At 35.6% G+C, this 17,495-nt stretch overlaps 1 protein-coding gene across 2 annotated transcripts in view; it reads right to left on the minus strand.

Moving 5' to 3' along the window:
* Positions 1-17,495, minus strand: part of SLC4A10 (solute carrier family 4, sodium bicarbonate transporter, member 10) — a 123,162-nt gene that overhangs the window by 37,725 nt on the left and 67,942 nt on the right. Inside the window, exons 7-9 of one of the 2 annotated variants that reach the window (XM_010567631.1) lie at positions 7,044-7,132; positions 2,375-2,532; positions 488-575 (exon numbers count right to left, since the gene is read on the minus strand). In XM_010567631.1, the coding sequence (XP_010565933.1) occupies positions 488-575; positions 2,375-2,532; positions 7,044-7,132 (335 nt within the window). Of the gene's footprint in view, positions 1-487; positions 576-2,374; positions 2,533-7,043; positions 7,136-17,495 lie in introns of both variants that reach the window. The other variant, XM_010567638.1, reaches the window with a different exon arrangement.

A 17,495-nucleotide genomic window follows, 5' to 3' on the forward strand; every position in this document is an offset into this window, starting at 1 on the left:
GGAAAAAGAGATGGAGAAAGGAATACTTTCATAACATTTTTTTACAATGGCCCCTTTTCTATGAAATAGAACACGCTTCCTGCAGTACCCACCAAACAAACAAACTCAGCTTCAAATGACTAGAGTTTCTGGTACATAGTTTTCAAAGAAGCTCAAGCTGCTATGGAAAAAAATGCTTATGGGTGCTAAATATTCCAGAGATTTTACAGTTTAAAACACAATTAATTCCACTGGAAAGTAACTGTGTAAAATGGAATCTTCTCTGTGAAGATATCCTTGCATGTGAATATTGTTTCTCATTTTGTTAACTCCTTATGGCAGCATAATCTGGGCTGTTACAGGATCATGAAATGAACTAGAATGCTATTTGTGCATCATCAGAATGATTAGCCACATTTAATCCGGATGATTCCACATTGGAGATTCTCTATTACACACCTCCTCAGTCAGTACAAAATGACTAAAACCAAGCCATGAATAAAAATACCTCATCTGTCATTAGTGTTGCAATTGACCTTCCAATCTCATGGTATTGTTGCCCTTTACCCAGTGGTCCAAGAAGAATAAACAAAAATCTACAAATAAAAGATAAATAAAAAAAAAAGTGAAAGATAGATGGTTGAAAGTAACTATACATACTACAGAAATACTTATTTAAAAATTGGACTAGAAGAACCTCCAAGACAAATATTATATATAATCTCTTTCAAGATCCTCACACATGCATTTAAACATGAAGCTCTGGGTAGAAAAAATGTGAAAATAACTTCCAAAAATATATCATAAGCTTCACAGTCAGACTTGACTGAGACTATCAAAACCTTGTTATATAACAAACCTTATCTTACATAATAAATATATGCAATTATAATCTACGTACAGAACACATTATTTAATTCTGTTAATTCAGCAAAATCAACTATTTTATGATAATAGTATTATTGCAATATTGGGGAAGTTAAATTACCCCGAATAAAAATCATTTTTAAATCATTCTTATTCCCATTAAGGCTCTAGACAGCCTCTATCTAGGCTTGGGGCTAGTAGGGTTCTATAAAATGCAGAGGACAGGTCCAAATGAAATAACTGAAGTTCTCGGTTTTGCTAAAACGCAAAAGACAATTTTTCAACTAACATTATTACCTTTTTTTTTTAATAAACATTTTTGCAGAAATTCTTAATTATCCTAATTTTTAATTATTTAATTTTCTTTTGGCCAAAAATCAAGAAATCTGTTGTTTTCCTTTTGGTGGGTTTTTTTTTGTGGAAAGTTGGGAAAAGTTACAAGGAAAGGCTTCAGAAGATTTTTTGAAAGCCAACTCAGTCCCTCAATATTCCTTATACACAGGCAAAAATTAGAGAAGACCACAAAAGTCATATCCAAAGTAACTACAACTTAAAGAAAATTTTGTACTGTTTATCTGACTGGGAGCAAAGATCTGAGTCTCAGCATTGCATTTCATAGCATAACACTCCTTCCTGAGTGTCACAAACAACTGGAATACACTACTGCCTTCTGTCGGAATTCTACTTTTACAGAAACTAAAAGAGGGAAGGTGAAAGAGAGACACAATAGGTGTACAAACATATGCACAAATACAAAAAAAGTGAGAGACTGCAATAATAGTTAAAGCAGTGAATTCAGATGTGGGAGAATCACTTCAGAGTTTTGATCTGAATCAACCCCCGCAGGAAACCATGTATCTGCGGATCTATTTAAATGCTTTCTATTTGACTACAAAGTCTATTTTAGATATTTTTTAAAAATTCCTCATAATTTGTTCTCAGAACCAAAGTACTTCATCAGAAAAAAGTTTCAACTTAGAAAAAAATTAATCTCATAAAAATGTATCATTAAAAGTCACATTCACTACCATGCAAGTATCTACAAAGTAACTTTTGGAGGAGCATGATATTTACAGCATGTTTTTCATCCATTCACTGTCCTTAGTGAATCAAATCACAGTTTGTTTCTTCCCTTTACTCAATTCCTTCTTCATTTTTTTCTTCTGCATATACTTATGCAGTATCACACAAGTAGCTTCAGCAGATGAAATATTCTAAGAAGCTGCATATTTCACCTTAGTATTTCATCTGCAGTATTACCAGTTTGTATAGGATAAACTGTGTATTGTAACCTAACAAGCTATCATTTCTACTTCTGCAAAGAATGATTATCTGCACACACAAACAGCATGTCTCTGAATATACCCATACATCATTTAAAGGATAAGTGGAAAGATGTCTCTAAAAGATATCTTTGTTAAAGAACGAACCAAATTCATAACTCAATAAATGACAAAGTTGAAGGTCACATCACCCTGTCTCCACAAGGTACTCAGAAAAACATGAAGAGAAATAAATCCAACTGTACCTTGTTGGAATCGGAACTTCAGCTAGTCCTGTAAGCAGCACTGCAGGAGATAACCTAACAAAAGCAACAACCGCACGGTCCAGGAACTCTAGTTCACCAACTAAGATGTTTGATGCTTCAGCTCCAGGTGGTATCTTTTTCATGAAGTGTAGGTCAACCTGGGAAAGTATATTAAATAACAACCTGAAAGTTATTCACAGGGATTTTTTTCCACCTGATTTGTTGACAAAAACTTTCTGGTCACTGCACTATAATCTTAGTTATTTCAATTACACGGCTTTTACTATTCTTGTCTGTTGAGTAACCTTTTTTAAAGAAAAATGTTTCTCAAAACCAAGTAACTGCTCTTTCATTATTTGACTAATTTTTCTTGGAAACATAGTTAAAGTACTGCAAAATTAATTTATGAGGACAACAAATCACATTCAAAATCTTGTTAAGAATATAGTATTAATTTCCTAGTAATACTTTTTATCAATAATCGTAACAGCATCAATAATTCGTAACAGAATCAGTGAGTCATAACAGTAGAAGAAACGAAGACACTTTATTTTTCCATAATTAACAATTCTGGTGATCATGAATCCATAGTTGCTGTATCCTAATTTCAATGAGAAGAACAGGTTCCACTACATGTAATTTTCCTTCTACTACACTAAGTGGGATGTATTTTTGGTTTTGGATTTAATGGAAGACAGTTGCCCATCTGCTGAAAATAACAGAAAATAAGCTATGACCGTGACCGTCTCAAGAGTAAACTGAAAGAACAAAGCAGAACAAAAACCTTAGAGTTTTAAGGCAGTGATGTTGACTTTTGCAGGGACAGTAGGAAAAAATGGAGAAACAGCTTCATCGTGACATTGCTATACAAGCTCCAGGTATTTGCCTAGGAATGTGTTAATTTGTATTTATTTCCTCAGTAGCAGTCTAGAGCTTACTCTGTAACAAAGATCGACATGGAGTAATAGAGTATATAATGTATGTTTGATTTCATTACGCACGAGTATTGTCTACATTTCAAAATGCATGAATTTTGTCATTTGCTTTCCTTTTATTAATCTAAACACAACAACAGCAACCAAATCCAATATAAACTGTTAAAGTGGACCATTTTAATGTCTATCTTACAGCCATCTGTCAGTACTAGTTTGCATAGTTTTTGGTAATATTTAGAAAATTGTTTTCTTGCAAATGGCTCTGGCACTAAATCAGAATTCAGATATAACACAGTTGCCTGTGTAATGAAATCTTATTTCGCTGAGATCACAAAAAGATGTCTAATGCTACCCTAAGCTAATCTAGAACAATGACCAAACACCTCACAAAGTTAAACAAGCATCAAATCAACCTGGAAGATTAGAGACCAAGTACTTTTTCACGGTAAAGTATCAGTGAGATAAATTCTATTCCCCATTCAAATCACAAAATAACTCGTCATGATTAAATACAAAACCCAAACAGATTCACTTCGCACCTAATTTTGGTGTCATAGGTCATTTATAGTTGAAAGAAAGGAAGTAGTCTTTCAGGCACATAGCAATGTGCGTTCTGTGCCGATTTTACCTTATGAATGGATTTAACATTTAATAACTAGTGTCTCACGTACGTGCTACAGTTGTCACCTTAATGTCCCACTAACATACCAATCACAGGATCAAGATTCAGATCTGAAAGAAACATTCAGTCTCCTGTCTACCAGAAAGTATTTCCAGATATGTTTCCTGTACTATTTATCAGCTTGAGATTCCAAAATCTTTTAGGTAGTGAACAGAGCCCCAGTTAAAAGAAAAATAGCTGGCAGAGAAGCATCAAATTGGGCAAATACACCCGAACCCTGGGTGTTGCTTCCACTACACAGTGAGAGCAGAGGTGGCCCTGGAGTGAATCTGGGGCAATGGCAGAAGCCACATCCTTCAAATGCTTCATCTAACCTATCCATCATACGTATCTTATCCCAATAGGTCTTTAGCTGGAGAGAGCTCACATGCATCTTAATCTGCACCCTAACCTGAGCCACATTCATGACCTGGCACTAAATAGTCCCAGTAAGGTCCGATTAAACATAAAACTAAATAACTAACATGGAGGTCATTCCCCTCCAGGGCAACTCAAGGACTGAAAAGAGTGGTGGAGACCTCCCCCAGAAGCAAATTGACATGAGGACAGACAGAAGATACCCAACATCACTTCTTGAGAAAGCCGTGACACACATTAATCAAATTTATTTATAAGCAGGGCCAACCAGTATTCAAAAACAAGTCAACTATTTCACATGGTATTTGAAAGACCAAACTCTGTCAGTATGGAACCAGGGTTTGATTCAGAAATACTGTTTCCACGTGGAGCATAGGAACGTTGCCATGAGAACGGATGCGGGTGTAGTCTCTTTATAAATTTCGTATTTCAGGACAACTAGGGTTCCCCCTTCAGCCTCTGGCATAAGAAGCAGAGACCGGGCAGCTGCAGTTGTTAAACTGCCATCCCCATCCTGCTCAGACATGGGATAAAGTGGTGCTGTGACAGATCATATCCATATCACCCCCCAAATACAAAGTCCTCACCATGTCCCCAGAGAAAGAGGAGTGACACATTTACAAGTACAAGCATCAGAAATTATGCCTCCCTCTCTGTGCTACTGAAGTAATATTCAAGACAGCTTTTAGTGCCATGTCTCACATTATTCATAAACAGATACCAATACAATCAACACAGTCTCAGTGCTGTACTCAGATTAAGTCAGCTTTTTGAATCAACTCCAAAATTTGGAATATTAGAATTAGCCCATGGGAGACAGATTAGCAAGAAGATAATATGTGAGGTAGTCAAAGGTGCTTTTTTGTAGAAGATAAATGAAATTAATATGTGGAACAAAATTGGAGCAAGAAATCACAATACTCAAGAGAAAATTAGTGCACTGCTCTACTTTCCTCTCAATCTGTGCCTATAATTCCAATTATAACCGTTGGGAGTTACTGCAATAGCACATTTCAAGGGGAAATTGTACTTTACTTATGCATCTTCAAAAGAATAAATGGATCTTTTTAAAGGCAGTCAAAAAAGGTATTTAGATTACAATCCTTTACTGTTATTTCATTCCTGCAAACAAAAGTTGTTCCCTTCATATTCCTGACAACCTTGTTGGTATCTAACACTGCCGAGCTAGCCAAAAGAAGACATGTTGATCTCTGCTCAGGCCAGTTTAATTAGAAGAGCTCTTTTGATCAGCAAAGCTGCAGCACTACAAAAATAGTGAGTGAAAGATCAAATGATGTAGCCCCCATTCTTGTTTAATACAAACATCATGCAGCTAGATAATGGACTGGGATTTTGATCCTACAACACTCAAAGCAATTGAGGAAAAGTCCAAGAAAAGCACTACTGAAAATCACGTCATTCCCTTTGGGTTGTTATGAGCTTCACCCCTGCACAGCTTAATTTTGAATAGATAGCTTTATTTATATTTGATATCCTTTACAAAATTTTACATCTTGATATTAGAACACTTGCCAAAACAATCAGTTTTAGTTAACACTTTTAATATAAATATCAGGAAACCAAAATCATACTTGATTTTTTAAAGCATTATAATCTTAGTTTTAAATATTTTTAAAGTATTAGCATTAAATTTTTAACAACTTGTCACTGTTTATGTATCTCCTTCCTACCTCTGCAGAACTGTGGTCCATAACACATCCCCAGCCAGCCTCCTTTCTTCTCACTCTCTTTGACAAAAAGATCTGTTTCCCATCTTTATTTCAGCCATATACCATTCCTAGTCTAGCATGTTCAGTCAAGAATTCAAATGGTGCAAATAGCTACTGCTGCTAGGAAATAAGTCTGGCACCAGATGGAGCAATCGCATAACTCTACTTTTAGCTCAGTTGCACTAACATTAAGATTTAACAGACTCAAAGTGCTGTTCTTCAGAATTTTGGTTTAAATCACCTTTCTTCACTTACTCAACCTTTGTTGTATTAATGTGTCAGCTGAAGTCATCTATCCCTGTCAGGTCTGTCATCTGTATCTAATGTGACAGTTTGTTTTAGGTACATACAGACTTCTTAAACAAATTAGGATTCTCCTTTACATTAAAGCTGAGAAGCTGTTTGCTTTTCTTTGCTATCTAACATTGAACTGTCATTGCAATCTCCACTACTGAACAGTTAACATCTTTTGTGAAGTGTACTGAAATATCTTGGCTCGCCAGAAGAATTAAGTTATAGGTTTACAGAAACACATTCTGTTTGAGACATCTGGAATCCACGAGTTCAGGTTATAAAAAGCATAGTTTGCATTCATGCATTACTCCTACAAAAAGTAAAAATCTGAGAGGTAATCTGAATTATAAGAATTCTGAATTACTTTTCTACTTAGATAATTTTCTGTTAATTTGTAAAAATTCCCCCTACAAATATACACCTATGACATTGTCATGCAATAAATTTATCTATGTTCCTAAACTGTGATTTCCTGTTACCAGTAATTTATCGAGAAAATGAAAAATTCTTTTTTGTTATATACAAACTGTGTTGCAGTGCACACAAAACTTTAATGCTGAAGTAAAATTTGAACTTCACAGCTTTTCCTGATACACATGGATTCATTTTATTTAATTTAGAAAATCTATTTGGTAGTCAGGAAGCTCTCTTCACCATCAGTGAACACTTACCTTGCTAAAGTCAACAGTGCTGTTTTCTCTGCTCACATCATTTTTGTTTTCAATACAGGCTGGAGCAGACTGTGGGGAAACAATCTGACCTGCTAAAAAAAGTACCGTTATTACAGAATACTAACAACTACTTCTATAAATAAAGCAACATCTAATGAAATAGCTGTTAAAGAACTACATACATTTCATATCATATGTGTATGAAGCATTTAAACATGGCATTTTAATTAAAGACTTATTTAGAATAACACATTCTCAAAAGACAGAACATTTATCATATGCAGTTAGGAATGGGAGAACATAATTTAGAAAATGCAAAAGATACTCTTGAATACTGGAAGACAAACCTTCTATGCCAATTAAAGTTTACAATTTTTAAGATATTACATTTGAGGAAAGTCCTGCATTCATATAGTTTTTCTAAGTAATTTGAGGAGCTGCCAATTTTGGGCAACACCTGTCTACAAGAACACTCCTCACTGAGTAAAACAGGATTACTAATTTTCATAAATTTACTCATAAGAATGTCCTGATTATAACAACAGCTATAAACCTGAGCATAAAAGTGGGCTGCTATAAAAATAGATGTATTTGAAATTAAAATGATTTAAAAATTCAGTATTAAACAATGTGATTATTGACATGTGTAAAACAAATGTTTCATCAGACACATTTTCAAAGAACTCCAGTGAGGATTTAGTATTTTATAGAAGTTTTTAAAATATCTCAAGATGAGAAGTGTTTAAACATGCCTCAGTCTTGTGTAAGCAAACAGTAAGCCTTGTGACCAACAAAATTTTGCCAACAAAAGCTCAAAAAGAAAAACAGGATTAAGTAACAAGTATATGTCACATAAAGCACATTTTTACTTAATGCGAACAGTGTCCCCATGCACGGCCAGAGGCCACCACGCACACACCGAGGGTGTGGGGCTGGCAGGAGGGCAGCACACAAACCCCACAGGGTGACGAGCCATTCCCTGCTTGCCTTCACTCTTCCACCCTCCCTGGCATGGCAGGAGCTGTGCGCAGCTCTGAGCACCACAACAAAGTACAGGAAAAAGTACCAAATATATGAGCCAACTATCTCTTACTGCCCTAACACATACCCAGGAATAACTACAGAGTCCAACTGGCCCAGAGTCAGCATCTCGTGCCCAGCATATATTTGTTTCCATAGCAAATAAAGTCTCTCATATGACTGAGAAATGATGATGTGAAAACATTGGTTCTGGTGAAAATCAACCTAAACTTGCACAGTAACAAAGACCATATGTTCACGGTACTTGAAGATGAAGACAGTCAGAAAGTCCTAAGCTAGGCACATTGTCTGGGCAATTCAAAGAGCCACAGCGTGTCCCCTTCACACCGCTGTCACACACACTTGCAGTCCAAGCATGTCCTCAGCCACAGCCAGGAAACAGAGCGCTTCACGGGATCCAGTCTGGACAGGACAGGAGACTTGCAAGAGTATCTCAACCATTGCCAAAATACTGAAGTATCCAGCTTCTGTCACAGCTGAGCACTACAGTATCCCCAGTTGAAACACTTGCTCAAGGAAAAGGTTGGTTTTCATGAAAATCAACATCTCATTTTCCACTAGACAAATCTCCCATGACACAAAACAATTTTTAGACTCTTGTGCTGCATCCTGGTAGCATAGCCAGAGAGATTTCACTTTGATTAGGAAGTACAGGAACAGAATGTTTTAAAATGTATTGCTAGAAATCTTATTATTAAATGTATCACTTAAAAATGTAAATATTTCCATTTTCTATTGACAGATCAAAACAAGAATAGAAATTAGGGCTTTTGTTCAGCACTACAGTGAAATAAACAGAGAATGGCAAAAAAACAGACATGACAAGCAAGTTAACCCAACGAAGTAGATAAAAATAAATCAGGATTAGAATTTACATATGACAAGAATAAAGGCTTGATTTCAGAAAGCAACGTATTAATGTAACATAAAGGAATTCACATTAAAAAAGACTTAATTCCTAAATGTCACAGGAGACAACTTTTGCAAATTGGAAGCCAGAAATTACTAAGTATGCGAGATGCTTATAAATGGTCATTCAGTTTGTCTGTTTTAATTAGAATCTAAAGGAAAAACAGAGTTCCATCATTGTTACACCATCACCTTTACACTATGTATCCCCATACACTACTTCGCACTGTAATTTTTCTCTGTATTGTTTATTTAGCAGTCTTAGATTATTTTACAGGAATCATCCTGTAGTATTAGAACTATTAAAAATAACATATACATTTTATTTCTGTACTATAAGGGGAATTACTTGTAATAATTACTCATACTAATATACATATGTTATGAAGATGTTACAGGAAAGCAACAGAAGTAGTAGTTCATTATCTTTCTGTTGCTAATTAGGGATTTACTTCTTTTTTTTTTTTTTCTGGACCCAAAAATTCAAGAAAATGAGAGCAGGGATATCTGCCAGGGAGATAAAAATATTGACCAACAAAGGAGTTGGAGCATGGACCACCTGTTATAAATACTGAAGTTTTAACATAATAATCAGAGGTGTCAAAAGCCTCTAAACAATTAGCATAACAGTCCAAAGGCTAACTTTTAAACATTGTGTCCACTTTTCTTTTAGGAGAAAAATATGTAAAAATATACATAGTAAGAAATAAAAGCCACAACCAGTAAGTATGTGAAGTTTATAAGAATAGCATATGTTCTTTTTCTGTGCCAACAGAAGACCTCAAACTTTGATATACCCATATGCTGGAGTAATCTGAAAGAACACAAGTTTTACCTTGAGGCAGTAAGAGATGTTTAAATAGCTCTGCAACTTAAGACAGCTTTCTGGATCTTGGAACAAGAAGTTTGCTTTTTTACTGTATCGAATAACAATCAAAAATACAAGGTAGGGAAGACAGGTAATTTCACTTTTCACATGACAGTCATGGGGAAAGTTTTTTAAAGAGCATCTTAAACACACTGGAGGAATGCATGTTTCTTATGCACCAATACAGTCAGTAAAATGCAAATCTGGAAGTTGGTCTCTGTGTGGCCCTTCAGCAGAAACATAAGACAAGGAGTACCGGTTTTTTGAGAGATTTTTGCTCCTATATACATTTAGTTTGTTAAATGCCTGTATATTTTGCACTAGATAGTAGGCAGATGCAGTGCTATGGTTGCCCTCTCCATAGGAGCAGGACTATAATGCTACATGGTTATTTTTATATTTGGTAGCTTCCTCTACTTCTGAGCTATGAAGCCATAAAAATTCATAAATTAATTTAATTTTGTGTATAATTTCATGTTGACTTAAAGGAGATGTCTTTGGGGTGAATACTGTTAAGTACATGAGCAATTCCCAATGGGGAAGGACCAAAAGCATACTGATGGCAACACCTAGCAAACACTGGCATCACCACGCTACGCTGGTTTTCCAACATCATTAAAAATACTCAGTTTGCTAAAGCATGTTGGCAACTATACACATGCTTTATCCTCAAGCCACTTTTGATTTCAGCAACTGATTGTTTCCTCTGAATGAAGGATGCAGTTATTGGCACCATGATGGTCCCATGAAGCAATAATCAATTCAAGAGCTATGTGAATGAAGAGGGGAGCTGTCACATCATACCTAAACTAAAACAAACAAACAAAACCAAAACAAAACAAAAAAAGGCATTTCCTTTCTGATTTCCACCAAAACGTAAACAGTCACCACTGCATCAAACTGCCTCTGGGATACAGGTACATTAAATCCAAGTTTTCTCCAAATTTTACCTTTATGATATGGGAGCCTTCAAAGCATTATGAGCAAAAGAAAAAAAAAAAAAATCAAAAAACAAAACACAACCACCACCAAACAAACAAAAACTAACAGCAAACAAAAACTAACACCAAACCCTAGCCAGGCTTTAAACATCTGGTCTGAGAAAAAACACTTGCGATGGTTTATTACTCTTTGAGTTGGCAATATGGGGTTTAGGCTGGTAGGAATGGTGAAGGCATAAACCATCAACTGCCTATTAAGAGGGAATAAGAGCAGCAACAGCCTTGCCATTTATTCAGCTCTTCCATACCCTGTCTTTGACAGTTCCGTTTCAGCGCTCTCAAGCAAAATGTTTATTTGCACATTGTATGGGGTAAATACAGCATTTTATTTTTTAAGAGTGCAATGTATTACTTTGAGTCTTTATAAATCTAAAGTTTAAAAGCCTTGATTTATCCTGCAGTCCATCTACATTAAGCATCTGAAGAGCTACATTCTTGGAGAATTCATCACAAAGCCATTCAGATTTTTTAAAGTATCAGTCAAACAAATGCACAATGTGTTGTCATTGAAATATCCAGCCTACATACAAAGGAACTTACACCTAAGAGATAAAACCATACTAAAATGGGTGTTAAGGCTTATCTATGTATTAAAACACCGGTATCAGCACACTTTTAAAAATCTTATTTTAAATTGTTGTACATAAAAAAATAGTGGTTTTTTTCAGATAATGTGAAATTGCCAGAGCTTTGAATAGAGCAAGAATTCACACAAAAAATATTATGTCATGCAAAGCCAAGCCACTTAAAAATAAAAATCCATCAAAATAAGGTCCGTATTTGTTACACTAATAGAAGTTTGCATTTGAAGATAGAGCTCAGCATTTTGAGACTATTAGTCCTGCCAAATTAAAAAAAAAATTAATCCCAGTAAATTAATGTCACATGCAACATACTCGTACTCTGTAAAATTTAACGCTCAAGACCTTTAACTATGTGTATGGTACTTATTAATCAAAAATCCAAGAGGTCTCCAGAATGCCAATGACAAAAACCAAGAACAATGTATTCAGGTACAAATCACAGTTAATGGAAACAAATGGATGCAACTGACACATCAAACGAAATTCAATCAGAAAAGAATTTGCTTATATTTCTAGACCATATAGATTTCTTCTCATTCAGAAAAAAAAAAAATCTGATTTGCAAGCCAGCTATAACAATCTTCAGACTTTTCACTGCAACTAATCACCAATTTTCCAAATCTAAATGGACACACTGTCCAGATCAAAAATCAAGGACTGAAAAACAGTAAGTTCTCCTAAGTATATGGTAAAATTCTAATATAACAGAGCAGTGATACCATCTTTGCAGGCTGAATTGTATATGCACCTTTAGGCCTCTTGGTGCATAACATTTTCAAACGGTAGAGAGCCATGTCGCGCCCATTGTACCTGTGTAACTGCAAGCAGATTTGGTGCTTACTAATGATACATAATTTAAGAGGATGAGGAAGAAGTCACTTTACCTGTTTTTCTAATGCTACGCCTGAATCTCAAGCGTAATTCACATGAAGTCATGCAGTTTTAACTAAAATGCTATGATATGCAGTTTTACAAATTGATGTAAGAAAATAAACTTATAAAGAAATAGCACTTTTTTTCCCCAAAAACAATATAATTCCATACAAGCTTCTCTTAAGTGTGCCTCAGCTGCTGACAAAGGCCTGAGATATTTTTTAATCACTATAGCAAGAAGTTGCATGCTGTCAAGAAACTGAGATGAAGACATGGGTGTACATTTGAAATGATCTGAAGCCCAAGCAAGAATAGGTATTTATACTACCTCTGAACCTTCAGGGAGTTTACAGAACCCAAAGGATAGGAGATGAGGAAGATACAGAGATGAGATGAGCCTGTTAGAGACAGACACAACAAAGACAGAGCAAAATAAAGAAATACAAAGATGAATGATACAGTTTTATACATATAGATTACACATTTTATCATGGGTACAAGGAAGTGTGGAGAAAGAAAGAATAAATATCAGATGAAAATGTTCATAAATACAAGTTATATTTCAGTAATATAAAAACCTGGGGATAATACAAGTTGATTAAAATATATACATTTGAGAAGAACATAAAACAAGAAATACAGCATTAGCTAATCTAAGCTAGAATTAACTATCTTTGAGTTTGCCTTCTCTTCAAGGAAAGCTGGAGCAATCCACCTGATCCAGATCCAATACTGCCAGAAAACTTGGGTGTATATATATGGCATTCACTGTGACTTATTCCCAAAATGAAGGAACATGGTCATGTACCTAGGAATGCCTCCCTACCCTTTTCGTACGGCTCCAAGTAATGTCAGTCTCTCTCCACGTCATAGCATTGACGTCAGAGTTTCACATGCTGTAAGCTAGCTCTGATTTATGGCATAAATGCTTGAACTGATGTTTAGGAGAGATTGGGAAAATGAGGAAAGTAACGAACAACATCACATAACTGGTAATTTAGACTTACTGGGATACTAAAGCATACTGTCCTAAATTAGACACCCAAGCATAGTCTTAAACCCCTCCATGTGTGCTCATACTAGCATAAAACAATCAAGAAGTCCAAACCAGCCCATCATACTAACTGAAATAACTGGAAAAAGGCTTGAAAAAGAACATGTCAAAATGAACTGTTAACTCTGAAGATCCCCAATTTAATATTCCATTGCTTTTCTTCAAGCTCTTTGGCATATTGATAAACTTGTCCTTGGAATTTCAGAATTTCTCAAAATCAGACATGATGTATAGCATAACGCAATTTTTACACTAAAAACATGTCTGCTCTGACATCAAGGGAGAAGAAGCGGTTATAAATGGCATACGTATGGCACAGAAAACAGGCACAAGATCATGTTATTATGGATAAAGAACACTTCAGGAAGGTGCATGAAATACAATTTACAAGTCACTCAACCAGCCATGCTCCCCTACTTCCTTCCTCTTCAACTTTTATCAGGAAAAGGCCTATTAGATCTCATTACCTATATATATATATACACACACGTGCACATGCTCATACTCTGAAGCCTAGATTAAAAGTGAAACAGCCAGTCGAAAACACTTAAAATGTTTACATGATGAAAACTTCTTTTCTGAACTACATTTTCAACAGAACAGCTACTTTTCCATGCCACACATGTTTAAATTCTGAATTGCAGAACCCTTTATAAAAGGGGAGAGGCTTATGTAATTATTTCAGCATTCCTCTAACAATAGAAAGGTATTATATATTTGCAACTGTCATTAGCTTTTTAGACCATGTCATAGGAATTTACAGGCACAGCTCTCAGGTGTCAGAGTGAAAAACCTATTGATCTCAATAAAAATAAGTTAAATTGCTTTACAAACCAAACTTTCTAAAGATGATTTACTAATGACAAAGATTCATATTTTTACCTGCCTTTTACAGTATTTATACTATAATTACTTGCTGCCCTCTACTTTGGGTATTTGGTGTCAAATTAGATTTTAAAAAAAAAAATCATTTTTCCTGCTCTTATGCCAAATTTGACTGTCGGTTTTTATTGGAACATCAAAAGCAGGCTTTTAATTCTCACAGTTTTGATGCTTAATGAAAAGTGAAAGTTAAACACAGCATGGCAGCATAAAAAATGCATGGTAAATCCATAGCACCCTGACATCTTAGCCCTGCAGAGGATGTGAAGAAAAGCCATTGTAAACAAAAGATAATACTACTAAATACAAAGCAAATTAATTAGATGGTCTGACGGACTCTTAAACAAAGAAAAAATGGAGGGAGAACATATGTACAACTATCTTCCAGCAAAGATATCACAGTGGTCTGTCAGCAGCACAGCCATGTATTGAATTTAAGTTTTTGTCTTCATTTTCAGACTTTGCTCCTGAATATCTGGAAATTGATACATTAATAAGCTAGCATAGTCAAGAACTTGGACAAAGAAGGGGGTTTGCAACCTCAGCTGTACCACACAACCCAGATGGCAAGGACTTACGGCTCTGAACCACCTATTTTACTTTAAACTACAGACTGCTGAGAATTGTTATCAGTTAAACTATCTACACTAAAACCAAATTTAACAAACTAAGAATTTCCTTTTGTGCAGAAGAAGTGTCCAAGTTCCCCTGCCTCATTTCAACAGGGGCAAATAAGTGGCCCTTCTAAAGCTCTGGCACTTGCGGTTTCTGAAAACTGATCTCTGATAGGGGTGAACTGAGCTGTAAGCTCATCAGTAGTACCTGACATGATCTGGTTTTCTCCCTGCAGTTTTCTAGGAATTAAGCTTCTCATCCAGAAAGTAAAAGCGATAACAAAATATTTTACTATTTTAATGCGTTTTTTTGTATTAAAAAGAGAGAACAATATTGCTACTGTTGGCAATATACAGAACATTTTATGTTTATACATTCTACACAATGTTTGTGCACAAATGAGAATAAGCAGACTAAAATGATGTCTTGATTGCATTTTACTAGTTTGTCCTCGGGAAATAAAGATGTGTCTCGCAGCACATTCTTGACAATAATATAAGGTATTTACATCCCTTAATTTTACTTTCTTTTACACATATTCAGCTGATTTTTCTTTCTAACCTGATCCAGTTATTTTTTAACAACTCATTTTTGTATTGTTATGAGAAGCTTGTACAGACGCTCCATGGCAATTGAAAAAGAAATATATAGCTGCACTGAGCATAACACTGTAGCTGAACCCTAGCATTTGGGTCATAAGGCAACGGCAGAAGAAAATGATCAGAAACCTCACTGCTACACCTGGTCAAGCTTCTAAGGACAGCAGAGTTCCTGAAAGCTGAGCATTTCAGTGTAGATTCCTGCATAATTTACACACCATGTACTATGCCAATTTACCCAGGGTAGAGAAATAACTAAGAGTATGCCAGAAGAGGTAGCAGTCAGTGTGCCTGAAATTAGGCAGCTCTCCAGAATCATCTCTTTCCCCATTCCTTTAATCCTGGAGTATTGATGCCATAGTTGCCACTCAAGCCCATGAGCTGCTTATTTGCTGTTGTCTTGAAAAGGGAAAAAATTGTGATTCCTTTTAAAACCAAAAACTTCAGACTAATTTTTCCTCTTCTAAAGCTAATAGTAATTTTAGTACAGTTCAGGCAATAAAATAAGATTCAGACTTTTTAATGTAACAGGGTAATGGATGGTAAGAGAGAAACTTAGAATAAACGAATACCTCTTTGCTTTATCACAGGGCCATCATCTATTTGAAGAGGTCAATGCAGGAGACTGCCAAATGTGCATTAGCACTTAAAGGATGCAAGGAGAAGAGCAATGCTTCAAACTGATTAAAAGACATCTGTGTCCAAAAAGATTGAGTTTGGAACTCTTCACTGTAATTTAGATAAAAAGCTGATTTACTTTTGTATAAATGGTCCTGAAATTATTTAGATTTGTATTGTTTATGGTGCATTTAACTTAATTTAAATTAACATAGTGAAAGTGACTAAGTGGTTTTTTTAACCAGGGTTTAGAGTGCTCCAAGGCATGTCTACATACGCATGTGAACTGGAATTCAGTAGTTTTTCATCTTGCAAAATAAGCACAGACAAATGAAAACCTGTAAGAATGTGTCTCCCTACTTACAGAATCACTTAACCACTGAGTATATAAAATTAGTGTGTTTAATATGGACTTAGATGCTGTGCTGATCAGAATCTATTTGGGGGGGGGAATTAGATAGAGAAACTTAGGCAAAAGTGAGACATTTCTGGAGTGAATTACTGCATCAGTTCTACTAACAGACACAGAAAGTTACTGAAATTGAGCTTATGACACTTTCACAGCTTGCCCTGAGGGGTCTTTTTAAGGACACCTACTGCTTATTTGTTACGTAAGATCTAGAGCAAAAAGCTTACAGAATGCAAGCTGCCATCTTGCGTCCTGTGGAAACTGAGGAATAGAAACATTATAGCATTAACTTTCTTAAGTGTATCCTTAATATTTGTTTGAAGTCATCAGCAAGAGTTGCACAAATCAACAGGAACGTTGCCTTAAAAAGGATGGACAATCATCCTACTTACTTCTACTCTTGTGCATCCATATGCATAATCACACACATCTTAATAAATATTATTTTTCCTTACTCTTAAAATGATATTTTGGCATAATTAATATGTTTCTATTTAATATCCTTTTCAGATGAAATCATATGTTGCCTTGTAGGTCTGAGAGTCTTACCCAGTGAAGTGGCTAGATTTAGAACTACCTATTAAAACTATACAGCAAACAGTGAAACAAAAGGTCCTTCTTTGAAACCAAAGTTAATCTTTATACCAACAGCCCCATCTTTCCAGATCAGCTGCTCTACTACTCTTTCCCCCTCTGCTCTATGCCTCCCAGCACGCACGTGCCTCTTGCACCCTGCGCCTTCCCTGTGCTATGGCTGTTTCTTCACTCCCCACCTCTCAGGGAGCTTCCCAGGGGAGCTCGGTAGGGCCCTGAACCAGAGAGACAGCAGAAGGGACTAAGATTTCACTAAACCTAAGGTGATTTCTGGAATAAGAGCCACTATAGTCCAATGGTGTTAGGACAAAAACGTTGTGGGTATCGTGATGATATGGGATACAGAGGCTCAGTAACTCTGCAATGTATAATTCTAGTGAATTAATTGTAAATATTTGCAAAATT

This window comes from Haliaeetus leucocephalus, unplaced genomic scaffold, assembly GCF_000737465.1.
Source record: "Haliaeetus leucocephalus isolate CR32 unplaced genomic scaffold, Haliaeetus_leucocephalus-4.0 Scaffold1, whole genome shotgun sequence".
In the NCBI taxonomy this organism is placed as follows: domain Eukaryota; kingdom Metazoa; phylum Chordata; class Aves; order Accipitriformes; family Accipitridae; genus Haliaeetus; species Haliaeetus leucocephalus.